This window comes from Grus americana, chromosome 1 (assembly GCF_028858705.1).
Source record: "Grus americana isolate bGruAme1 chromosome 1, bGruAme1.mat, whole genome shotgun sequence".
Classification (NCBI taxonomy): Eukaryota; Metazoa; Chordata; class Aves; order Gruiformes; family Gruidae; genus Grus; species Grus americana.
Window position 1 is genome coordinate 37610344 of NC_072852.1, and position 26610 is coordinate 37636953.

General features: G+C 42.3%; 1 protein-coding gene across 5 annotated transcripts in view; it reads right to left on the bottom strand.

Moving 5' to 3' along the window:
* Window positions 1-26610, bottom strand: part of PPM1H (protein phosphatase, Mg2+/Mn2+ dependent 1H) — a 149360-nt gene that overhangs the window by 110503 nt on the left and 12247 nt on the right. Inside the window, exon 1 of one of the 5 annotated variants that reach the window (XM_054846976.1) lies at window positions 18457-18589. The exons of the other annotated variants lie outside the window; for them this stretch is intronic. Within the exon in view, the coding sequence (XP_054702951.1) occupies window positions 18457-18521 (65 nt within the window). The 5' untranslated portion in view covers window positions 18522-18589. Of the gene's footprint in view, window positions 1-18456; window positions 18590-26610 lie in introns of those variants that run through there. 5 annotated transcript variants of the gene reach the window in all.

The window sequence follows — 26610 nt, forward strand, 5'->3', positions numbered from 1 at the left end:
TTTGAAGTGAGAATTCATAAGGCTAGTGATGATGGAGACATATATGCCCATTCAGACTGCACACGCAGAAAATTCAAGTGGACTTTACAGCTCTGTAGGATTACAGTCCTAAGAAATAAAGTCATTTAAACCTCAAGCTTTTCACAGGATTCACCTCTGGTGTTTTTTGAGAAGTTATAAACTACATTGTGAGCATACTTAGTGATTCAGTGGGTTGTCGTTTTTGCTTTGTCTTAACTGCAGAGTGTTGTCTAATTATACCAGTTTCATTTAAATGATTTGAAATTATTGAAGCAAACATTTAAGAGGTTATCAATCTGTGCTGCTTTTCATCACCCAACTATATACCACCTCTCATAATTTGAATTTTTCTCCTCTCTTTATGTTCAAGAAGTGAAGAAAATTCAAGAGAAAGCCTTCCAACTTTAAATCTAGATTTTTTAAAAACTTAATGAGAAAAATCCTAACAAACAACTACAGAAATTTTACAAAGAGAAGGTGAGAGGCTTCATTTAAAGCTACAGCCAAGCTTCAAACCATTCTTTGCTGGTACTAAGTAACCATGTAAGAAATCAAGACAACATATAATTCCAGTAGAACGGAATATTGGATTATGCAACATATGTTACTGCTTGATTAATATCTTAAGGATATCACTGAATATAAAACATTCAGTGGAAATGACATATCCTGGCAGTTCATCTCCAGTGCTCATGTCCAAGAGATACAGCATCATGTTATCCTTGCATCTGGCTCTCCATCTCACTGTCCCATACTATGGGGAATTTGGGTTTCACAGTCCCAGTGTTGCTTCTGGACAAACATTAGAGGACTAGAGAGCAACCAAAGCCTCACCTAGGAGGACAGCTATCCCAAAAAGCTGCCGGGCTAAACAGCCTAGTTAGAAACTAAATGCTTTTTTTTCCTGAAAACTTACAGCTTTACAAAGCTTTACAGTGCAGTCACCTCACTTCACCACTACTGCATTGTATCTTGTATGATATAAAGCATTTTCCAATCTGGAAACGCATACCTGACGATGAAGGTGTCCCAGGTTTATGCAGTGTGAGGGTGAAAACCACACCTCCTAACACCAATTTTTAAGTCATCAAACATCAGGAAATGTGTTCCTCTACAAAATCCCAGAAAATTCTGCTGCTGCTTAAACCTGACAAATTTTTCCCATGTGAATTATTGCTTTATGATTTGCCTTAAAAATCAAAAGCCTGGAAGGCATTTAGGCTGTTAAAAATTAATGAACAGAGGCCTTTTAGCTCTTACTTTATACTGAAATATCAAGAGGTCCTCTGTGAAGGATTTCATTAATTTGAGCAGAATTGATGGAAGCTGCCCACACAGCCTCTCCTTGCCAATTATAAGTGTACCATAGTAATTGTACAAACACCCGCTCCCTTCCACGATGCAGAAGTAATGCTTTCATCCATGACTCTCTGAGCTCAGACGGAGGAGCACCCAGCTCTCTGTACCTGCTTGCAGGTATATCCTTGTTATTGAAGAAAAAAGCCTCTTCTCACCTAACACCCAACACACATACACACACTGCATGCTTACATGTAAAGGCTTCGGTAATAAGCCATGAATAAGGACTTGAACAGGGAACTTTATCCTTCTTATTATTCAAATAATGATGTTAGGCAATATGTTTCATATATCATAAGCATAAATACCTAAGGGACGCATTCACAGGCTTAAAGCAGATCAGTTTAGAGATACTGTACAAACAGTAGAAAAAAAAATAATCAATGTACACACCCACCCACTCACATCTGTCCCCAAGCCAGCCAAACAATACACACAACTATCTTAATAAAAAAGTATTTGTGGATCATTTCTCTCCCTCTATGTTTCTGTCCCTCCCAGCAACACCCACACAGTAGATACATATAGCAAAGCAAAAAAATTTCAGGACTGCTTCTACCTGTAAGGACAGCAGGCAAAAACAGGGGTAAAAATAAAGTAATAAATAAATAAATTTATTTAGAGCAGCATTCCTTCTTTCCTTCCAAGCCATGAACTTCAATGCTGGGTTTTAGGACTCTTTTTATATCTATTGGGTAAGAAGCAGTAAGTGGCTGCGAGCTGCCTGGGCCAGTCCATGAGCTGGGCCTGGGAACACGCGGCACCACCGTAGCACCGCCCCTCCATTCTGTGCACCGACCTGAGCGCGCTGCAAGTGCACAGCCGCCGGAAGCTTCCTTCACTACATTTGCTTCTTCCTGCTGGAAGATGTTTCCACTCTGAATGTGTAAAATTGGTTGGAAAACACCCTTTGCAAATATACCAACTGCAGTATAGCGATTCTTGCTTGGGACGCAGGAACACACAACGAGCACTGACTCCTACTGTAAAAATACCAAATCCTACAGATTCTCAGCTGCACGTAGGCATGACCAGTGAGGTAGCCAACAGCATCAGGCATGTAAAAATGGATACATGGAACTCACTCTTTCAAGTTTGGGCTACACAGAATTTATCTGTCCTCTCCATGCCCACCCAAACAGCTCAATCAACTTTTTTTACTCACTGGAGATGCCCAGTCACGAGACGTTAGTTCTGCCAACAGGGCTCTTAAATACAGACTCAGGAAGACACGTCTCCAGGGCTGACTTGATCTGGATCTGTCACTAAGCCTCCTAACTCCCTTTGAATTTCACTCCAGCTCAGGAAGCCTGCAGCTGGCTGTAAGCAGGAGCTCATGCCAAACAGAGAAGACAACCTTCATGCTTTGCCTGGGATGGCATCTACACTGGGGAAGAGCTGTCCTGGAGGACATCTGCAGATTTCAAATTGAAAATGAATACTGGGAGAAGAAGGTTTTTGTTTTCTGTCTCTGCCTTTTTTTTTTTTTTAAAGCTGTCTGTGTTCTAAAAACAATGGTGTTAGGCTGGAAAAAGAACTGCTCAGTTTCAAAGCTAAATTAGTATCATTGCTAGTAATCAACTTAAAGCAGACAGCAACAGTGAAGACTACTAGATGCCAGTTAGTCAAGAAAAGCACTACCAATCAAATAAGCGGCAGCAGTGAAACTCAGATTCCTGCAGAAATTCAGGCCAGTGACCCCAGGTACACGTGGCCCATGTTTCAGCCTGGCTGGTCCAGGCTCGGCACATTACATCAGCCGGATACTACCTGAACAAGGCTTTCCAGTTCCTCTGATGGGTCCTTCACCATGCAATTAAACAGGTTCAAGCTAGTTAAAGATATAAGATAAGTCAAGAACTCAGTATTAAAGACAACACTGAACCGCCAGTGCCAACCCATGAAAGCACTACTGTTGGTAGTTGTGCAGGTTAAAATAAATCTCTACCTTTGTGCCATTTTTCCGGTCTGATACCTGCCTACGAACACTAGAGTGCTGTAGTACAAGACAGCCATGTCTAGGGTAAATCTCACACAGTAACTTTGGCAATGTCAGCAACAGTCACAACTGGAACTTATCACCATTTTTTTTCCAGAGATCAGTTATCTAGACTTCACAACAAATGAGAGGAGAAAAGGAATGTCATTAGTGAAGTCAGTAGATAGCTGTCAGGGATGCAACTGTGTAGAATTAAAGAAAACAAGATATTCAATAATCAGGTCTAACATACAATACAAAAGCTGGATTACAGTGTACGGACTCAGCCAGCCACCTATGAAAAGAGTTCATTAGATAAATATTTAAAGTTTCCTTTCATCTCCTCTCTTTTTATAAATTGCCTTTAAAATAGGTGTTTAAAAAAGTACTGACATGCGTTAGTTTGCACTACCTCCTTTTTTGTTTTCTTAAATGAACCAGTGGATCTCAGCCAGGGTAACAGGTTCCTTCCTAGGAAACGTTATGATTTCAGAAATGACCATACGTGGTGCAGTAGTCCCTTGAAAGCATAGAAAAGAAAGATCTACATCCATAGCCCTACAGCCAGTTCTAAAGTCTGCTAGCACACAACTTCCAGATGAAAAGTCATCTTTCTAATAATTTCAGAAACCCCAGATTAATATGGCTATAATCAGTGTCAAACACTAATTGAGTGGGGAGGTCAACAGTCTTAAATACTGCTATTAAGCTTGCTCTCTAGCATAAGGGAAAAAGTAATACACAGTCTAGAGCTCTGAACAAGCAGTATAATTAATCATTATTATCAAGTCCTAGGCAAAAGGGATCAAACATTACACCACCAAGAAGGATATAATCTGAGCCTCTTGAACATCACACACACAGCCTGGGATAGCGCAGCACAGCTCACTGCCTGGGACTTCCCACATGGGCAGGGAACACGCCAGGATGGAGGCTGGCTGCAACTGTTGGGTGCCTGCAGCTGCAGGGCAAGGAGGGATGGAGCAGCATAAAAGAAAAAAAATGTGCATTAGATAAAGTAAGTGTCTATCCACAGAAAGGGCTATGGAAATGGATGTTTCCCACACCTTTAAAAAAAATGTTCAGAAGTACAAGATGCACCTGTTTTGAAGTAATGTCCTTTTCTGTGATGCACTCAAATTCTCTGCCCAAGAGCTATACCAGAAACTTTACTCTGAAGGTGCCAAGTTTGTAAAGGAAATAACCTTACAAAAAACAAAAAGCAAGTACTAGGACTTTTCATTAAATACAAGCACTCTGAAAAACAAGCAAATTTCCAGTTATAATGGAATTGCCATCTGTAATCAGGATGCTCACAACATTGCCTCAAATCACAGCAGGAGCTTCAGAAGAGAAAGGCTGATTTGGCTCATTCGCCTGCTTTCCAAAAGGGCAAGTGAAACAATGCAATTCATCCTGGGCTCCTTCCCTCCATGTCTGCCTCTGCGTTCTTGACCACACAAAGGTCTGGGCATCATCCTTGATGGAGAAGCAGCACTCTTCCTTTTTCGTTAACCCAGTAACATCCCAAAACATAAGGCTTTACTAAAATCTCAGATTGGAACACAAATGTGCGTAGACGTGACAGCCACCTGAAGCAGTCAAGACACTGTCCACGCAAGAAAGACTAAGAAAGATGCCCGCACAGAGTGGGAACCACAACCTCAAAGTGAGAAGGGAAGTAAAATGATATAAATACTTTCAAATTTTTTATTTATTTTTTTAAAAAATCACCTCTATGGACCTCCACTTAGCCATTTTGGTTTCTTTAGGTTTTTATACATAATTCAGGCTGAGATGCTCCCCTCATTCCAGGTGCTCAGCAGCACCTCCCCACAGTGCCCAAGGAAGCACCCATTCCCCTCCCCACCAGGACTTTCCAGTTATCATGACCAAAACTGAAATGTTTTTGACCAAGGACATTTTCTCTATATACTAGAACTGATGCTGAAGCCCACCCACACTGCTGAGCCACCCACTATGTGATCAGTCCTGAGTAAGGGCAATCAAACTGAAAAAAACCACCCAACCAACTTCTAAAGTCTTCCCCTGAATTCAACTGTTGTTGCTAATGGTAAAGCTTTAATTCAGAGCTTGTCTACTATAGGAAGAACAGGATGGGAGATACTGCTGTAACTACAGTGCCTACTCTGTCAGCTGACTGCCAAGCTGATGGACAACATTCAAATTCCCCACAAGATCTTTGACAGGAATTTATTTTTTAATTTGTATGTATTTATTTGAGGTAATACACCAGTGTCCAGAACAGTGATCTCCACTTTGATCGTGCATCCCATCCGTAAAAAAAAAAAATAAATAAATTTGACCACACACCCACAACTTATGTATATTTATTTATAAATTAAATACATCTATTACTGAAGTTCTAGTATTTTCTTCCTGCACACCATGAGATAATCTCACACACCTCTACTGCTTTAGTAGAGGGAATTTTACAAAAAGCCATTTATTCAAGACATTCCAAAGACATCACATACTAAGATGAAAATGTATTTAACAAGGCACCCTTTTTCTACAGGCATATCAGTTTCTCCAAAGCTTCTGCACAGAAACACTGATCCTACAAAGATTTTTTCCAGGACTCACCAACAAGCAAAGCCAATGTCCCCAAAATCACCAAAACTAAAGACCATTCATCTCTCCTCTGCAATACTGCCTAAACTTCTGGAAAACAGAGTTCCTATAAGGCCTTAGACCCAGGCTCTCCCCAAAGCACAGGTCCCAGAAACGCTACACACTCAAACTGAAAGTTTTTCCAGCAAAGGGACAGTACATATAAGCTAGCCACTGCTCTCTAGCCAAAAAAACCCCAACCCCTCAACACACAAAAACACAAACATGGACTCAACATACCTGTTGAAGTGCTGTATCATTGTATTTGTGGTTTTTAGGAAAAACAAAATCCTCACTTAGCTCTTTTTTCTTTGGGTTTACAGATTATTCTGTTCTCAAATTGCATGTTCCTTTGACATAGGATTTCACTAGCTATGGCTCTACTACACAATTTCTCACTGAACCATATAATTAGGTTACATTTTTAGCTGACCACATAAAATGACCTTCAGATGCAACAACTGCACGTGCAGACTGACATTCTGGACACGCACAGCTAGTCTTGGCCATATCCTGCTTCCATTGAAACAAATGGCAAAGCTTCCTTTTACTCAACAACTGAAAAACTCTTTTTATAGAAGAAAGCACAGAAATCCTAGTCAAAGAATAACAAACTAACAATACCAGTTAAATACATTTAAGGCAACAGAAGGAAATTCAGTGAAAACTGCTGGTGAACGGCAGTTGATGACCCTGGGACAAGTGCCTGACTGTTGCAGAGAACTGTGTCTGTACAGTTAATGCAAAGAGGAGTTATGAGCCCTGCAAGTCATCAGATAGTCCTGAGTACAGGGTTCATCTAAGGTTTTGATGTCTTTATCAGCATTTACAATTCATTTTCATAACTAGTTTGTTTCCTGAGAATAAAAGGTTGTTATAATTCTTTGTCTCAGACTTATTCCAACTTGAAATGAACAGCATTTTGAAGATATAATGATGCCTTTCAAATTCTTCAGTTGGAGAACAGACAGAAATGACCCTTTTGAAGTGAACTCTCAGATACAGATTTAGTCTCGACTATGAGACTGTTCAAGTTTAAACAAGGATTTATTTCTTTTAAACAGTTATTACAGATATTTGCAAGTCAAGTCATCTAATAGGAGCCTCTCCATAATAAACAGTCCCCACTGAAGGATTTACTTCCTGTGGCATACTGTAAGTCTATTCCTGCTTCCACAGATCAGCTAATCTTCTGAGTTCCAGTAACAGCCAGAAAAGCGTTCAGGTCACTTCACTGAAGCATTTGTTAGACTTATACAAGAAACGATTCATTCACAGCTTGATGAATGTTTCTCTGTGGCCTGTATTCTTCTTAACAAGAATTTGAAAAGGTTATTCTCAGTATCTTGAGTAAAGACATCTGTTTGTAAACACTTTCTAAACCCAGACTGAGATCAAGTGACTATTGATAGAACTAACACTTAAAGGAAATGGCAGGATCATTAACTAGCTTAAGCCACATATCTAGTAATCTTAACCCTTACGTAAGATGTTTTAACAAGAACTAGCGTAAGGAAGGGTCAAGATGACCCTTCGCTCTGCTTGCATTTTTGTAACCAATCACAAGATAAGGAGGTAGTAAATCAGAAGGGAATGAACACGGAGGATTCTCTGCTAATTAGGAACCGGTCTGAGTAAGTTTTGTGGTGAAGGTGAAAAGTGCACAGTGAGGAAGACATACGGCCTTCATCCCTGAGACCCCGGCTCACGACCACCAAGAGGCAGTGCGCGTGTGCAGCTGAGAGGAGTTAAAGGCGGAGACAATGGAAATGAACTCATTGTAATAAGACCACCTTTCCGCGGAAAGATCATGAATATGTATAGGTGCTTTTTGAATATGTAACATTCTATCGTATAAAACTCAAAGGGAAGTGCTGCAAGGCGTGCACGATTTCGGTGGGACGACCCCCCGTGCTGCCCAGCGCTGAATAAACATACCTACTTTACAACTTCACAGGTTGTGGAGTCCGTTTTCCGTGCGTCACTATAAGTACCACATAAATCTGAAATTCCCATCCCAGATCTCTGCAATATCAAAGTGATAAATCCTATCGGGTTCTGGACTTGTAAGGTATGAAAGATAGTGGGTTTTCCCCACTTCACAAGAGATCAACTTAGACTTTTGAGACCCTCCACTCCTTTTGTTGATTTATTTGCTACCACTACCCCAGTCATCTAGGCACAGTATCACAGCAGCTGTTCTGACCTCAAAGCTCTCAGTGTTTATTGGGATTTCAAGGTAAGAACATGGCATGAGGAGGATATGGCCTTTCTAAACTAAACCCAGAAAAGGGCAAATCTGAAAGTATGGCAGGCTCAGCAGCTCTTGTAGTGGTGTGCAGCCATCTTCTCATAACAGCCTTGAAAGAGACTTGGAGAACTGCACCAAAGCATTGCCTGAGAGCACCAGACAGCGTGGCCCAAACCTCTCAGTCCGAAAAACTGTGGCATTTGGCCTGGAGCCAATGCCACAGCACCACTCCACTCAGCAGCATGAACTGCCTACAGCAAGAGCCTTGTGTCTGCAAGGCATCACTGCTGACTTGGTTGTGCCAGTCACCAGGCTGCCTCCCCATTTGTGTGCATCACCTTCAAGTTATTTTAACGCATACCACATGGCCGCTCAATTCTTTCCCTGCTCTGCATCCACTTGCTTCCTCCTCTTCTCTCCCTGGCTCTTTAATGACAGCAAACCCAGGCTCTTCCTCCATCCAGCCTGTCTTGCAGGCTTACAATAGCATTAACAGACTTAAGTTTTTAGCACCTCACCTCAGTCAGAACATTTCTAATTTTGCTCCTATAGCTCTGCATCATACTGCTCCTCTGTGTCTGTCTGCCTTTGCTATCACATCACACAGTTGCCAGGCAAACCATTTAACTTGTGCATTGTGATTTGAAGGACAATGCCTATGACCTCAAAAGCAAGGTGGGATAAACAGATGTGACTTCTTTGCAGCAAGACTTCTCCTTTCAACTGGCACAGCACCTGCAAGGTACTACAGAGGAAGCCTTCAGGGATGAACCAGTTCATTTGCCGTTAAGAATAACAGATTGCATCTGCTCTGAAACAGACTTTTCCAGCACAGACTGAACAAAACCAGAAATTAGCAAATCAATCCAGCAATCACTGGCCATCAACCCAACTTGTTGATTGCTCCCACATAACAGCTGCTTGCTACCCTTGATGGCACCTTTCTGTCAGCCACCACCACTGCTCATGGGCATCACATTCCCTCCCACGGCCATCACCCAAGTCTCAGGCACTACTGACCAAAGCAAGGCTTCCACAAGCCACTCCATTTACCTCCTCCATCTGCAGCTGCTCAGTTTTCTCTTCTTTTTATTACTTACATCTACATATATTATTAGTTATTATTAACTATTTGTCTTCATCCTATATTAGGAAAAACACAGCCCATTTCTTCCAGGAAACATTCCCCCCGCCTCATTCAGTTGTGTATAGCGTCCCACAGCCCTGGCCAGAGCTCTTACTCCAGCTGAACAGGGGACATGAACCACATTTTGGGCTAGGTATGGCTCACTTGTGGATCCTGTAGCATCATTTATAATTTCAGAACATGTCTCCACTCTGACACAAAATACCAGGTTAGCTGGACGTGCAGTGGAAAGAAAGGAAAATACTTCCCAGCACGAGTATGCTTTTAAAATCTAGCTTCCAACCCTAAAGTTTACCAGATGGTTACTACAGTACTTGGCGCTGGCTCCCAGGGGCTAAGGCAGCCTCCACACACATGCAGGGACCATGCAGGCACCCAGCCATTGCAGCTGCACAACCCAGGGAGCCCCAGGGGGGCTCAGCCCCTTCAGCCACACTTTTCATCATCTCTTCCTGCTCCCATCGGGCCTGCTATGTTCCCCACTACAACCACAGCACTAGTCTCACCTGTGAACCCTGCCTGGTCTCTGGCACCAATCGTTAAGATTTTAGGCAGGTTTTGTTTTGCCTCTGATGAGCAGCTTTTCCTCTCACCAGTTCTCCAACTGAGCATGACCAGGGTATGACACTTGGGCTGGCCAGTGATATCTGTGATATCAACCTCCTCCACCCCAGGACAAACCCTCACGTTCACATCAGGCTAGCATTTACTTCAGTGGTAAGGACAAAGCACTGAGAAGGAAAACAGCAGTACACAACAGCCCAGCCGACACATGGGTTTACCTTACCTGGAGGGTTTCCAGCCCCCATGGCCATGAGTTGGTCTTCAGCCAACAGCTATGAGGGTGCCGTTTGTCATCCGAGTCCTCCCAAACACCTTCCAGCACCACTTTCCTTACACTGTCCTTTCCAAGTCAGTTGTGGCTCTTCTGGTTGCAACTCAAGAGATTCTTTCTACCACTTTCACTAAAACAAGAGAGATCTGAGGACAAAACAAAAAGGGTGGGCTTCCAACTTTCTAAAGACGACCACAATTAGGCCTCCAGCAACATCACACACCCCGTGTTCACACCCCAAACAGCACACTGTGCTACCAGGCTGTAACTCAGCATGCACAGCAGACTGGTTTCAAACCCAGGCTGCAAGATACACCACCCCAACAGCAGGGAAGGTCCCTAAAGGACGAGAGCAGCCTCAGATAAACCAGGCCCTGCGACATCAGACAGAGCATCGCTTTTGGAACAATTAACATTATGCTCCTGTATAGCCTTGAGACTTTAATATTAGGCTACATACATCCTTTTCCAAACTCACAATTAAACACTCACTTTATAATAGCAACCCATTAGGGGGAAAAAAAAAAGAAACACTGAGGATTAATGTACAGTGACTAGAACAGATGCTACCACATGTTCAAAACACTTTTTTTTCCTGCGCTGATTTTCCAAGTAATACAGGTATAAAATATTTATTCCCACATTTCCCCATCTTAATAAAATTTTTACTTGCATGGATCAAAGCGATAAATACATATCTAGAGAATTATTTTCTCTTATTTGAAAGTCAAACCAGCTTTATGCCACACTAATGATATACACACAGGAGAGATTCATTATTTCAGAACCTCCCCCTCCAATTCATATATATTCCCAAAGACTCACTTTCTCAAACAGCTTAATCCAAAGGGAAGGCACTTAACGACTTCAACAAAAGTAGAATTAAACCTTAAGGTAATAACTCATATGAACAATTGATACTTCATCTGGACTGCAAGCTGAGATACCTCAGTAGTTTATCACACAGCAAGGCTAGTCCCTCAACCCCCCAACAGTCATATCCCAGCTCTTTTACATGGAGGCAAAGAATAGCAAGACAATGTAGAAAAGCACACCAACATCTTTGTCTTAGATCATACATAAACTCCAATCCACTGGTGTAAGTGATTTTTTAAGAGGCAACGTTAGACTTGCATCTTTTCTGAAATTTAGAGATGCCATGAATATCAAATCCTGCTGGAGGAGATCAGATTTAACCTAACGTCCCTGATGTCCAGACTTTGAAGGAAGTCTGGTAGCATTAAACTTTCAAATCCTTACTACTATGTTGTATTAGATGATGGATGTCATCACCTTTGGTAAATTTTGATAAAAAGACTAGCAGGGACACTATGGATTTTTACTGTATATTTTGCTAGCTTGTTTTTAAAAATTTAAAGGTGCTGGGTGCTGCGTGGGACATTTGGTTTTGAAACCACCTGAAACATCAGTGTTCAAAAATCATCTACATGGCCCACGAGCAATAACTACGACACTTGAAAAAAACACTCTTAGTAAAACTGTTTAGGCTTCTAGTTAGCTGATCTCTGAGTTCAGAAATAAATGCTCCAAACAGCACTTTGGAACATAAAGTATTTTAACAGAAGTAATTATAAGCAATTATCACTAACTTTTTATGTCTGTGAGTTTGGGGTTTTCTTCCCTTTTTATAACTTCCTTTCAAAGTTTTTCATCAGGAAGAGACGGGAGACGGCAATCTCTGCATTTTCTTAACACCATAAAACAAACTGGGACACAAAATGGGTACTCTTTCTTCCTTATCTTGTAGCATATAAAGAATCTTTTCAGTTAGAACCACTAAAGTCCTACAATCAATATTTTTAAATGCACAGCCTAGCAAGTTATAAAAAGAATTCCATTAAGAACAGATTACACTTCAAAATAATGCTAAAAAAGCTTATTTCCAATACATTTTATTTCTGCTCTGTGATATCAACCAGCCCTTGCTTTAACACATCAATAATTAGGAACCGGGACATTGATGCTCCCTTGAAGGTCAATAAATGGCTTCATTGTCTCCTCTGCATTTCAGAAGACTGAAATGATAACATCAATGCTCCCCTATTAGCAACACAGATACAGCAACTCTGACGTGAAACCAAATATTCGTGCAGTTCTAAATAGCAGAACATTAAATCCCCCTGTTCATAGTACAATTATTTTTTAAAATTATTTTTATTTTAAAATTATTTTTTTTTATTTCTTTCAGAGACACACTGTAGTGCAGGAGGCTCAAGCCAAGTGCCACCAGTGGGCCACCTGAACTGACTGCAGAAGTGCCAGGAGCCTTCACATTTGGGGAGGTGCAAGATGCTCCATTAGCAGCAGAGCTAATGAAACTTCGTTTCTCACATCCTCATGCCTCTTGAAGCACAGTAACACCATCAGCTATCACCACAGCTCCTGTGTTCTCCCCGCCTCTTATGAAACAATACTTAATCTTCCAAGATTATTTCCAGCTCCTTCTGCACATCCTTCCTTGCAGGGAAAGAGTCAGCTTGTGTTATGCCCTATTCCCAGCTAAGTCTGTGCTGACTCACTGGCCAATATGCCCATCCTGAATGACAGTCAGACCTGGCCAAAGAGAACAGATAAATCAAGATATTTTCAAGAAGTCCGTGAGCATTCAACTCACAGCCCTGCCCCTTAGACAAGTTTGGCTGAAATTTTCCTCTACAAAACTTCAAGCCATGGATTGATGACTGAGAGACAGGATAAACAAATCTGCATCTGTCCTTCCAATCATTGGGCTTCATCTTGCCTATAAAGTTATGTGGGGTTTTTTTGCCTGTTTTGTAAAATCAGTTTCATTTTAATACAGATTTTGAAACAGGCAAAGGATACTACACTTGGATCTTTTCACCTCATTTATGGTATTTCCAACCCCAGTTATCTAGAGTAAGATAACGGGAAGAAAGACTGGTCGTGAAAATACTAGTCTTTACCATGACAGCACAAAGGTAAGACTAAGCAGAGCAGGCAAGTTAAAATGTCGGCCTTGCCTGGAGCCAGATGTCCTCCAAGGTTTCTCTCTGCCCTCAGCACATATGAGGTCTCCACATAGCTGATTCACATGGTCTGTCATATCTTGGTGGAAACTTATTCTAAAACATGAGTGTATCTATATCTATATAAATACACAGACACACATATATTTTATGTATCTATAAATATATAGTTATACTTACATATACATATATATTTAGAGAGGGGAGACAAAGACACAGAGATCCCTGCACAATGTTTCTCACAGGGGATCATTGCTTTCTTTACACATAAAATTTAGCAAGCTTGTCTTTTCATTGCTCATGTTACCAAATGACATACACACATTAAAATAAAATAAGGAACAAGAAATTCTATTAATACAGTCAGCTCACAATTAAGTATTTATGTAGATACTGCACAAAGCTGGTAGATATTTTATAACTCCTCGGAGGCTGAATAAAATTAAATCAAAAGGAGAAGGAAATGTAGTGACGCAAATGCTCACCTTTAATTAATCAGAATTAATCAAAATACAAGTCAGTGTTCTTCTAGCAAAGCAACACCAGGGTGTGAAGATATAGTAAATAACCCAGCAGAAATATAAATGCTCCAAGTACAGGCACCTCCTAATTAAAATGTTGTTTTCAAGACTGTAAACTGCCAAATACATGCTTTTGCAGAATCCTTTTGGGTATTTTGCAGACCAGTTGTGAGAAACCATCTTCAAGAACCACATTTAAATCTCAGCCTTGCTAGTCTGAAACTGTGGGGTGCTTGCTCCTCTGAAGTGGGAAGGCTGGTACTTTGCAAGTGGTAACGCCGCAAGCATCACTGCCACCACATCACTCCCCAGCTCCTTCTCAAGGGCTATTCTACAACTCAGGCTTTTACAACTCTGCCACCAGGTACAAGGACTACCCAGCACACCTATTTTGTAAGCATGCAAATGGCATTTGGGTGGTTCAGCCACTGCTCAACTAATTGGCTACCTGCTTAATTACAACCTCATCTGAGATAATCTTTTCTAAATGGGTGAAAGTGCAGAGCATCTCCATAGCTACTAATAAGGCTGATACAATCTCTAATCAGAGGAGTGTAAGCAACACTGAGTAGTTACACGTGAAAGACTTTAGCCAAGTGCTATGATCAATGTAGCCAATTGCTTATGTTACAGGTTTTTTATTAATACAGGTATTTTTAAAATTATATTTACAAAAAGTTTTGGAGCCAGAGGAGAAAAGTTAATTATCTAGTCAGATCTCTTATCTATCACAGATCCGTATATGTGATTGAAATATCTCAGGATTAACATCAGCCACTTGTGTTTGTAGAAATATCTGGTGTCTCTGGAGTATTCACTTGTCAACTGAGGACCACAAGATAGGAGGTTCACCCGTTCCCCTGACAGAGCCTTGAATTACCCACCACCCCATGGAAGATTGGTGCTTCATTTCTTGTTTGAATTCAAAGTTTTAGCTTCCAGGGCTCTGCTCTTTTTTTGCTTTTCTTCACTAGATAAAAGAGTTCCTTCATAACACATTTTCCCCATAAATATTTTCATAACTCTAATCAGCTCATTCCTCAACCTTTTTTTTTTTTTTTTTTTTTTGTCAAGTAGATAGATTACATTCAAGTCTCCTGCTGTAAGGCACTTTCTCCATCTTTGGAATAACTTCCACAGCCCTCTTCTTCACCCTGCAGCTCTTCCAGCATCCTTCAAAGGATGCTGACACCAGAACATTGCCCAGTGCCCCTGCAACATGATATGCAGAGGCAAAACCTTATCCACCGTACAGTTCTGGGGCATACTATGGATGCAGCAAAGAGATATGGCCAGGCTGCCTGTAAAGCACAGGGTGTATTTTCACAGACATCTCAACCTAAAAGCAGGGCCCAAACTATCAAAACCCCAAAGCCTTCAGCTCTGCCCACTTATGCAGAGCAGTGATTCATCTCTAAAACCTTCTGCATTGTCTCCTCTTTTGCCCTCTTCTCTTTCAGAGCACACCAGCTTGATCACCTCACACTCCTGGAGAGCTGAAAAGTCTCCACTGGAAACGACTTGATCTGTCCTGCACGCACTCCCATCGAGTATGTCCCTGTACCTTCCCCTTCTCGTCCCAGGAAGCGTGATGGCCACCTTGAATTTTGTCAAGATAATAGAGTGGTTTGTGACTTTGAAATACAGTATTAAGTAGTAAGCACTGTGTCTGTACCCTGCAACCTGGAAATCTGAAATGTGAAAACCCCTGTAAACCAAGTCTGTGTTATTTTAATAGACTTCCCTTGCTAGCTGCTGTTTCTGCAGATTTATAAACTAATTTGGCAGCATCTCCAGTGACAGCATTGCTATACAACAATAATTACCACCAAAGCAGGAAACACTCAATAATACGGAAATTCACTGTCATTACAGATGCATATCTTTCACGTGAAGATAGAGATGCTTCTTTTTACCCTTTTCTTACACTACCAAATGGAAAAATGAGAAACATTCGCCCCAAACAACAGAACTGCATGAAACTCTCTGCATACTTCCCACTGCTGGTAAATGCCACCAGGGAGCTGGGGAACCTCCAAAGCACCCTTTGGGAGCAGCTATCAGACTTCTCCAGGCATTTAATCCTGGAATAAAGGGCAAATCTGCAAAGCAGATACCTTGCCTATAGGGACCAAAGAGATACAAGGGCCAAATTTAGCCCTGTAACAAAGCAGCAGCTATGCTCTTACACTAGTGACAGCGATGCTCTTGCAACACCACAGGGGTTTATTTTTATTTTTCAAACAGAGCATTCGGTACTTTGAAACCTTCACAAAAAATGATCACTCAACCACGCAATTATCACAACCACTTCAGGGAATTCTATAGTTTGTACAGCATTTTTAATTATTCAGTATAAGAAAGGCCCAAATTTGATCAGAGACAGTTTAACAAAATCTCCTAAGAAACAAGACTTTTCAAGCAATGAATCTTTATCAAAGCTTTTGCATCTGCAAGAACAGTGCAGAAGTGAAAATACATAATAAGGAGTTTTACCAGGCCTAAAACACAGAGGCCATGGAAGATGATACAGTGTTTATCTGTAGCAAGAAAATCATAATGTATCTCTATTTAGAATATGCATGTGTGCCTATTTGCTCTAGATGCATGTATAATCAGACCTAGTATAAATTAGAAAACATGTGAAGGATTAAACATCAATTGCCTGTCCTCCTACACTTCCCATCCCTCTGCCAGGTCCTGAGAAAAACAGAAGGCACAGTAGCAATGGTTGGAAACAGACTCTGAAATTGGGATAAAAGAGGAAAATACCCATTTTCTTTTCGTAGCAGAAGCAGAACCTGTAAGAATCACATTAGTGTTTCACTCTCAACAAATACCACCATATTCTGAAATTAGGAAATTCTGATGGTTTTAACAGGATCTTAAAGGTGCAGCACAAATAAAGATCATTAAAATCTGGAGCTGTGACAACTACATTTGACAATGGAATTTACAGTATTATGCAAAGAATTGTTTTAATATTACTCAAGCATCCCACATATTATAACTATTTCTGGACGACTAGGAGAGTTTCAGAAAATCTCTAAGTGTAATCTTTTGCTAGCTTCACCATCTGGGAATGCACAGACAGCGCTTAATCCTACTGGCTTTTTTCCAAGAGACTTATGGTAAGTCTGTGGTATGCCTTTCTTTTAACAATCAAATGAGGGGTTTATTTTGGTTTTGACTGTGGCTTAAAATAGCCCGCTACCAAAATAACATTAGTGAGATCAGGTCTCCAGAGAGCAATAGCATCTTTTATGAGACTAGCTGACAGAGCTGAAACTTTGCCCAGTGTTTTCGCCCAGGTATGCACAAACTTCTTCAGAAAGGAAGAAATTCAGAAAACCTCAAACTAAATGCAGATAAATCATAAAGAAACAAGTTGCTGGTAGAACGTGGTGCACGTCATAAGACAAGAAGGGCACTAACTGGTGAGACGATGGAAAAAAGGGCACACTAGGAATGAGAGGGACAAAGCAGGAGAGCAGGGTATAATTACAAGTCAGGCCATAAGGCCATTATACATATCTAGTGATATCCCTACCATTACACATGTGTTCACCTCTACCATTATCCATTATGTATAGCCACGAGAGTTACAAGTTTGATTTCACAGGTTCATCATCTTTGTAAAGCTTTTTTTTTTTTTTTTTGTTCTGGATTTTTGGGGGTTTTGTTTTAAAATAACTCAGAAGGATCAAGGCCAGGAAGATGATGGGAAGATATGAAAGATGTCTCCTGCTGAAAACAGTGTTCCAGCCCTTCACCAACTGTTTGCAGGAAAGCATCTGAGTGTAGAGTCACCCACACAATTCCCATGATGGCACTGCTGCTCTGGATGGAGTCTACTGTATTCAAAGCATACATAGGTTTCAGGAATTCCTACAGCTCTGTCCTCCAAAGCATTTAATATAAACACATGCTATTCTGGCACAGCTTGGTTTCAGTTGGATTTGGTTTGGGGTTTTTTTTATAGTCCATTGGAAGTTTGTTCCTTGTGAAGACTTTGGTAAGGCTGATAGCTATTATGAAGGCTCAAGAAGTGAGTGCAGAAAAGGAATGGGTGTTGAGGATAATGAACAAATTTCTTTCAAGGTTTGGTCTTCCATTTCTGGCTGTAAAATGTGCAATGATCTATCATGGTCGTGGAATAGGATGGTAAAGAAAAGGATGAACAATTAATGAGAATTTTTGTTCCAAATGTTTTAGGAGATGGGAACAGCTGGTCCAGAAAAACAACAGAGTGTTTTTCGGATGAAACAGGGCTCTCCCTAGAGTGCTATGTTGCCACCTGAGTTGCATATAGCACTTTGCTGGTGTGCTTCAGATTTGGGGATTGTAGTGGGTTGACCCTGGCTAGAGGCCAGGTGCCCACCAGAGTCGCTCTCTCACTCCCCTCATTCACTAAACAGGGGAGAAAAGGCATAACGAAATGCTTGTGGGTCGAGATAAGGACAGGGAGAGATCACTCACTAATTGTTGTCACGAGCAAAACAGACCGAACTTAGAGAGGGAATTCATCTAATTTATTACTAGGCAAAACAGAGTAGAGGAATGAGAAAATAAAATCAACTCTTAAAACACCTCCCCCCACCCCTCCCATCTTCCCGGGATCAACTTCACTCCCGGCTTCAACCTTCTCCCCCTCAGCGGCACAGGGGGACGGGGAATGGGGGTTACGGTCAGTTCATCTCACGGTGTTTCTGCCGCCTCTTCATCCTCAGGGGGAGGACTCCTCTCATCATTCCCCTGCTCCAGCATGAAGTCCCTCTCACGGGGTGCAGACCTTCAGGAGCAAACTGCTCCAGCGTGGGGTCCCCCACGGGGTCACAAGTCCTGCCAGCAAACCTGCCCTGGCATGGGCTCCCCTCTGCACAGGTCCACAGGTCCGGCCAGGAACTTGCTCCAGTGTGGGCTTCCCACGGGCCACAGCCTCCTTCAGGTGCCTCCACCTGCTCCGGCGTGGGGTCCTGCACGGGCTGCAGGTGGAATCTCTACACCTCCTCATCCTTCCTCCATGGGCTGCAGGGGGACAGCCTGCTTCACCATGGCCTTCACCACGGGCTGCAGGGGGATCTCTGCTCCGGCGCCTGGAGCACCTCCTCCCCCTCCATCTGCACTGACCTTGGTGTCTGCAGAGTGTCTTACATCTTCTCACTCCTCTCTCCGGCTGCAAAAGCTCTCCCTCTCTAAGTGTTTTTCTTCTTCTTAAATATGTTATCACAGAGGCGCTGATGGGCTTGGCCTTGGCCAGCGGCGGGCCCGTCTTAGAGCCGGCTGGCATTGGCTCTATCAGACACAGGGGGAGCTTCTAGCAGCTTCTCACAGAAGCCACCCCTGTAGCCCCCCCGCTACCAAAACCCTGCCACGCAAACCCAACACAGGGATGAAGGTTTCTTGGTCTGTGGGATGGACCTCAGAAGTTTGGCAAGGTCTGAGGAATCAAAGTGTGATGACAACTTTCTTGTCCCCTAACTCTCCACAGGTCAAATGGACAGCACAGCTACGCTGGACATCAGACTGCAAGCTGGCAGAGGAAAATCATAATATTGGCTCTTTGTAGGCATAACTCTTCTGTTTCATGCTGATTTGCCACACAATTAAAAGGATCAATGATCACAGAGAAACATAATTCACAAAATATACCTGTCACACTGCAAGATTAGTCCAGCTGAAAAGTAGAGCAATCTGGCTTTTTTATCTCAAACAGTACTTAAGTAAAAAGTGGCAGCACTCCTAGATAAGGATATAATTAGAAGTTTTCCATTTCATTCAACTGTTGCAAACAAACAGCAGGGGATTTCAAGTGAGCAATTTGATGGGAAGGGCCAAAGGAAAGTAATAGGCAAAAGAAAACAAAGCACTTTCAAGAACATAACTGCCTCCCAGTATGGCAGCCTGCTGGACACGCTCCGAGTAAGGAAAGGCTTTATTTCAGAGAAAAGTCATGGGTTTGTTTTCTTTAAAAACCCGTCTAAAATGGCTTTCCTCAAGACACCGTCTAACAGGTCATTGTCAACACATATAGATGAAACCTGTACTCTCAGCTGTGGTATGCGTTCCCCAGCTGCTAACACCAGGTAAGGCAGCTGCTCAAACACAGAGCCTCTATTTGTAATGGGGCAACACTAGTAATGGTCCCAGACTTCAATGAGTTGCCAAATTCTTGCTTTCAGATTTCTACACTAAATTCCTATTCAGAGCTGATCGAGTGGAAATGTGTTTTCTCAAGTACCTTGCCAGACTACTTTGCCGTTTGGGGGCCACATTTCACTCTTCTGTAATAGGAATTGCACCCATGAAACATGGGAGACGAGATGGATAGAAGTCAACTTTGTATTCACATCACCCCTTCACACTTGAAGGAGATCTGAAGACATCCTACACACTACACGGAGAGACTGTGAGAAGCCAATGCTTTCCATAGTGAATCCTTCTTCCCGACAGCTGCTGACCACTACGGACAGATCTAGTCCCCCACTCCACAGCCATGCTACCACTGGCTCCCCTGTCCACAAAAATTAATACTGCTGCTGAAAAATGAAAGCTTTTGTAGCTCTGCATCTCCCATTGCTGCAGGGCAGCAGAGTACCAGGTAAAGAGACATAGGAAATAGGGAGAACCTTTCCTACAACCCATCCAAAGCCAAGTCCTGTGCAAAGGGACAGAGACTTGATCAGCTTGAAATAATACACTTCCACAGCTTACACAGCTACCTGTATTATTTCTTACATCTCAGGTATTTGTTGAGATTTCGCGCTGTTTCCTAAAACAAGGTGGAACTCTTTCACCTTCATTTTGAGTCTCCAGTCATGCTTCCTCCCATATCCCCATAGATTTACTTTTTACATAGCTGAACTCACACAGCTTACCAGGTTTGCTTTCTATTTGATGTACAACTGAGTGTGCTGAAGACTATTGTGTAAGCTCTTATCTGCAGATACGCATAATGACTATTTCACTGTTTCAGACGTAGGAGAGTAATAGTTCATGAAGATGTTCTAGCAGCAGCATTCCCAAACAAGCTTACTTCGTGCCTCCTATATGAAAACCCCCATCTCTGTCTATACATTCACAAACATCTTTCTAATTTTGGTTAAGATAAGTTCTCCTGCTAAATGCTATGTCAGCTCCTTATACGACTTACGCCCTGACTATGCTGCATGACACACTATTGTGAACACCAGGTGCTTTTGTACTGCAAGTGCCTTTCTCTGCACTGAGAACAAATCCTACCTGTTCCACATTGCTTGCAAGTATGACTATTTCGCTGTAGATATTTTAGTTCCTGCAAGTGTTGTTAAAGCCCTCACATGGGAAACAATTTCCAAACTCCATTCTTATTTTCAAAGGCAAGACCACCTTGCCATTCCTCCAGACTGAGCTATTTGTTCAAAGATTCTTTATGACTAATCCATTTGCTACTCACGTATCTTTTGTGCCTTGTAACCTGCCTGTAATAACGCTCAACTGTTTACTGTAGCAGTATGTTCACTTGATTTCTGAGAAGTCTTTTCCAAACCGTACTCCTGCAACGCTGGAGAAGGCAGTATAGAGCCCCACAGCTCCGTGATGCTTCTGGAGGGCTGCGACTCTCAACAGGAGATCCAGAAAGAGAAGAAAAAATGGATTACTTTTCTTCTTGGTGAGGTAGCCTTCCTCAATTCTTAACTGAGGAAAAGCTCTTTGGAATACCATAAAATAAGCACATCCACCCTTGAACAAACAAAACATTGCTTTCTGCAGTACTGAAATATGGACTCCTAAAATGAAAAGACTCCTCACCCTTAAAAGAGCTTTTGTTTTACAAAGAATTTTTTCCCCATGCAGAAAATCTACACACCACTTTTTAGGATAGTTTGTGCTGCCGCTTTCAATTTCTGTTGTGGTCTCCATGGAAGGGCCTTCTTCCACATTTTGGTATTCCTTCTGTGTGCTGGTTTTGGCTGGGATAGAGTTCATTTTCTTCATAGTAGCTAGTACAAGGCTGTGTTTTGGATTTGTGCTGGAAACAGCATTGATAACACAAGGATGTTTTAGCTCCTGCTGAGCAGTGGTCACACAGAGCCAAGGCCTTTTCTGCTTCTCACACCACCCCACCAGCAAGGGGGCTGGGGGTGCACAAGGAGTTGGAAGGGAACACAGCTGGGACAGCTGACCCCAACTGACCAAAGGGATATCCCATACCACATGACATCATGCTCAGCATATACAGCTGGCGAAGAAGGAGAAAGGGGGGACACACACACGTTTGGAGTGATGGCATTTGTCCTCCCAAGTCACCGTTAAGTGTGATGGAGCCCTGCTTTCCTGGAGATGGCTGAACACCTGCCTGCCCATGGGAAGTGGGGAACGAATTCCTTGTTTTGCTTTGCTTGCATGCATGGCTTTTGCTTTACCTATTAAACTGTCTTTATCTCAACCCACGAGTTTTCTCACTTTTACTCTTCCGATTCCCACCATCCCACCTGGGGGGTGTAAGTGAACAGCTTGGGGGGCTTAGTTGCCAGCTGGGGTTAAACCACAACACTCTGAATTGGTTATCATTCAAAAAACCAAACAAAAACACAAAACAAAACCCCACCTTTGGAATAAATTTCTCAACAGCTCAGTTTTTGCCCCACTAATTGCACTGCTTTCTGCTGCAGGGATGACTCCAGGTATTCCAGGTGGAAGTGGGAGAAATACCAGGTTAATTCAGGAATGAACCCAACCATAGCCGAGTGATCCCCTTAATGCCCAGTAGTCCTCTGTCATGCAGCAAAGCATGAGAGGTTCTCTCTTCTTTATTTTAAAGAAAAAAGAAAGAAAAAAAACAAACCTCTAGGTTTTCATGACACCTGTCTCTATTTTAAATATGTTTAGATCCAAGGTCTCAGAGCATCCTGAAACAGAAGGCCCTGACCTTCCTTTCACGTTATGTCCTCAAAGTAATTCTGCCCATAAACTCTAAGTTACGTGGGGAAGCATTCTCTTTTATCACTGTTTATAGCCTTTCATTTTCTGTCATAACGGGGTTTATTCCTGTTAAACTTTCCCCAATACAAAAATATTTAGCCTGTTCTCATTGTGCTCTCTCTTGTTTTTGTAGGCTTCATTTCTGTTCCTTCTCTTCCAACTCCTCTATGTTTCCTACTTGGTTTTTTTCCACAGTCATTACTCCTCCTTTTTAGCTTTGCCCATAATTAAGGGTGAACACAGTCTTCTGGACAGTGTTTTAACTGCAGACTTTTACAGAAGGAACCCATTTTCCACTATCACATCCCGCTTCCCTTGTACACTAACACTTTCTTTGGCTTTCTGACTACACACCAAGCAACCATTCCGGTGTGCTCTCCAGAAGGATGCTGGAGGGGTTACAGTAATTTTGAAATGTGTACCTATGTAACACTAGTTCAAATTATCCTTGCCAAACACCACTACATTTCTCCTAGATTAAATCCATCTAGTTCCTCATCCAGTCTTTCCAAATTCTTCAAGGAGGATGACACAGTTTCAAAGGGGAAAGAAGAACAAAAATTTCCTCTTCAATTATTTGATATAGGTTTTGGGTTTGTTGGTGGGGGTTTTTTAGGTTTTTTGTTGTTGTTTTAAAGGCACTCATTTATTTATTTGATAGCCTAAAGAAGTTTTCTGGCCTTAAAGCAAGCTCTGAGGAAGCATAGCAGTTACACCACAAGCCAAAACATCAGGCTTGTAAACAAGTGCTGTATGCTTTATACTGTAATTAAACTAAGTGATAGTTTTTATTTGTAAACAAGGCAGTCCCACACAACCTCTCAAAACACCAGCTTAACTAAACCTATAAATTTATAAGATTAGTATTGCAGCATTTTATTGCTACATCATCTTCTCTCCCGTCCCTCCCCAGCATTTGAACTACTGTGACAGGATTGATAGCAGAGGCCAACTTGACATAGAAGACAAAAGTGAGTAACACTCCTTTTCAGAAAATTTGCTCCCACCTTGCAGTCCCTCGGGGAGCCGAAGCAAAAAACTGTGTTAGAGCTGAGGCCAGGTGGCAGTGCCTTCCAGCAGGGCCTGCACTCCTTCCCTTCCCCGGGGCGCTGGGGGCAGCTGCCGCTGGGACCTCCCTGCCCAGGGTCCCTATGCCACCACTGCCACGCTGGCAAGAAAGACATTAAAAGGACAGGGAACCTGATGGGAAGACAAGGGAAAGCCTCAATTCATATAATTTCTCTAAATTGCAGTATCTCAAATTTGCTGCTCGAACAAAAGAGCAACAAGTTTGCCAACCGTATCCTGGGCTGCATCAAAAGAGGTGTGACCAGCAGGTTGAGGGAGGTGATTCTCCCCCTCTACTCCACTCTCACGAGACCCCACCTGTAGTACTGCATCCAGCTTTGGGGCCCCCAACATAAGAAGGACATGGAACTGTTGGAGCAAGTCCAGAGGAGGGCCATGAAGACGATCAGAGGGCTGGAGCACCTCTCCTATGAGGACAGGCTGAGAGAGTTGGGGTTGTTCAGCCTGGAGAAGACTCTGGGGAGACCTTATAGCAGCTTTCCAGTACCTGAAGGGGCCTACGAGAAATCTGGAGAGGGACTGTTTACAAGGACAAGTAGTGGCAGGACAAGGGGTAATGGGTTTAAGCTGAAGGAGGTAGATTTAGATTAGATACAAGGAAGAAATTCTTCACTAAAAGGGTGGCAAGGCACTGGAACAGGTTGCCCAGAGAGGTTGTGGATGTCCCACCCCTGGAAGTGTTCAAGGCCAGGTTGGTTGGGGCTTTGGGCAACCTGGTCTGGTGGAGGGTGTTGGAACTAGATGATTTTTAAGGTCCTTTCCAACCCAAACCACTCTGTGATTCTAAGTTCAGTCCTCAGATTCATCCCTCTCCAGAGCCGTTCACTCCAGAGGGTTCAGGCAGCATTTGACTTCAAGACCAGCCACGCTTATTTCCAATTTCTCCAGCAAACAAACAAAATACGAACACGGTATTTTTCTGCCTTCTCCCTCCTTTCCCCTGGAAACAGAAAACAGGCCGAGCCCATGAGGGAAACGCTTCCTCCTCCCCAAACAGGGGCTGCAGGGAGCACCAAACCTTTAAACACAACTAATTTGCTACGGGTAAATGACGGCATTGAAAGACCTTGATCTCAGGTTGCACTTTACCTTTCACACAAGAAGATACCCTTTGTCCTCAAAGCAGCATCTTGTTTGTGTTCACACACAGGAGCAGGCCGCGGTGTGTTTCATTTCTGTCATGGGGGCTCCTGCCTCTGCCCCTTGCTGGCAGCCAACAGCATTTCTAACACTTCACACTAGCGCTCCCACAGAAGTCAGTGTTTTCGTTCCCTTAGCATTAAAAAGAAAAACAAGTGCCTCAATGGGGAAAAAAGTCCCCAGACCATTCACTTCAGGCAGAAGCTGCGGCTTTTGTTGGAGACAGCTCTTTCCCTGGTCCACATTAAACCAACCACACCACCAGCTCCAGCAGCAGCAACGCATCAGCCCTTTGGGCCTACAAAGCCCTGAAGGGCAATTTGCAGTGTACGTGTAAGTTGTTCCTTGCCTGTGTTTATACATATACCTAGATACCTGAAAGGATTATGCTCCTTTTGTGTTTCCATTTACACTCTCTTGGTTTCAGATTTCTAAATCATGCTGTGCAACAAAAACTAGAAACTGACTGCCAGCTATAAGAGTTTCTTTTTCTCTTGCTTCCAGTGTTTTTTCAAAGACAAATGACCTGAGTACCAAAATAATTCCCCGTCCCCTCCATGAAAGCACTTGTGATTTAGGAATCAGACACTCTTCTAAAACCAAGCAAGAATGGGATTACAGCTAATCACATTAGCCTATAACTATTTTCCCTCTAAAAGCAGGATTAAAGGCAGAGATGGGGAACTTCCCACATTCCCGCACACCAGCTACATTCTTCCAGACTCAGCTTGCCGAGCAGCTAATAGAATTACCAAGACCAGACCTAGGATTTTCAGGGATTACTCTGGAGAGGTTGACAAAGGAACTCACTGGGCTGTAATTCCCAGCTTTGCACTACCAGAGAGGGACAGAGAAACCTTAAAATGACATTGAGAAGTACGCCAGAGGGAGTCCCAGCCTGAAGAAATTGTCACCTACATTTTGCAAGGGCTGTGGAGACACTGATCTTTATTATTCTCAATAAACTTTAATTAAGAAATGAACTGAAAGCACAGGACTGGAGATGTGATTAAAGAGAGAGGTAACAAGGTAAGGGAGAGGGAATCACCCTCTAAGTCTGATGTTGACATACCTTTCTTTAATTTTTAAAAAGATCAGTGTAAGTTTTAATGTCTTACCAATTCCTGCATTATGGTTGAGAACACATGTGACTGATTTAATTTCTCACCTTTAAATGACACATGAAAATGGCCGAAAAACTTTTTTTTGTGTGTGCAAAGAACAGGAGGAAGACAGGAGAAAAAATTCTACTTACATTCTGCAAAACGCAAATCACTCATTTCAGACCAAGTACCCACAAAACTTTATGATCTATGTGATGATATAAGCAACAATAATCACTGAGGTTAGCTTTATGATCAGTATTTTCCATTCCTAAACGCCTAACCAAATACCTGCATCTAAAGGCATACTCCAACCCCAGCAGCACCACACATACAATGCAGGTTTCACTGTATGGCTCTTAAAATTTCTAAAGGATAAACATTGCAAGTTTGAACGTAGATCAAGTCCTTGGAAAGAAGTGGGGAAAAAACCCCAAACTTTTAATTTCCTTTTTCAGTCGAGACACCTACAAATAAATTCAGCAAAGAGAAACAAAAAATAGTTCAAACAAATCTAATATCTACTCCAAAATTTAGCATTCACTCATGAAACAGAGGCC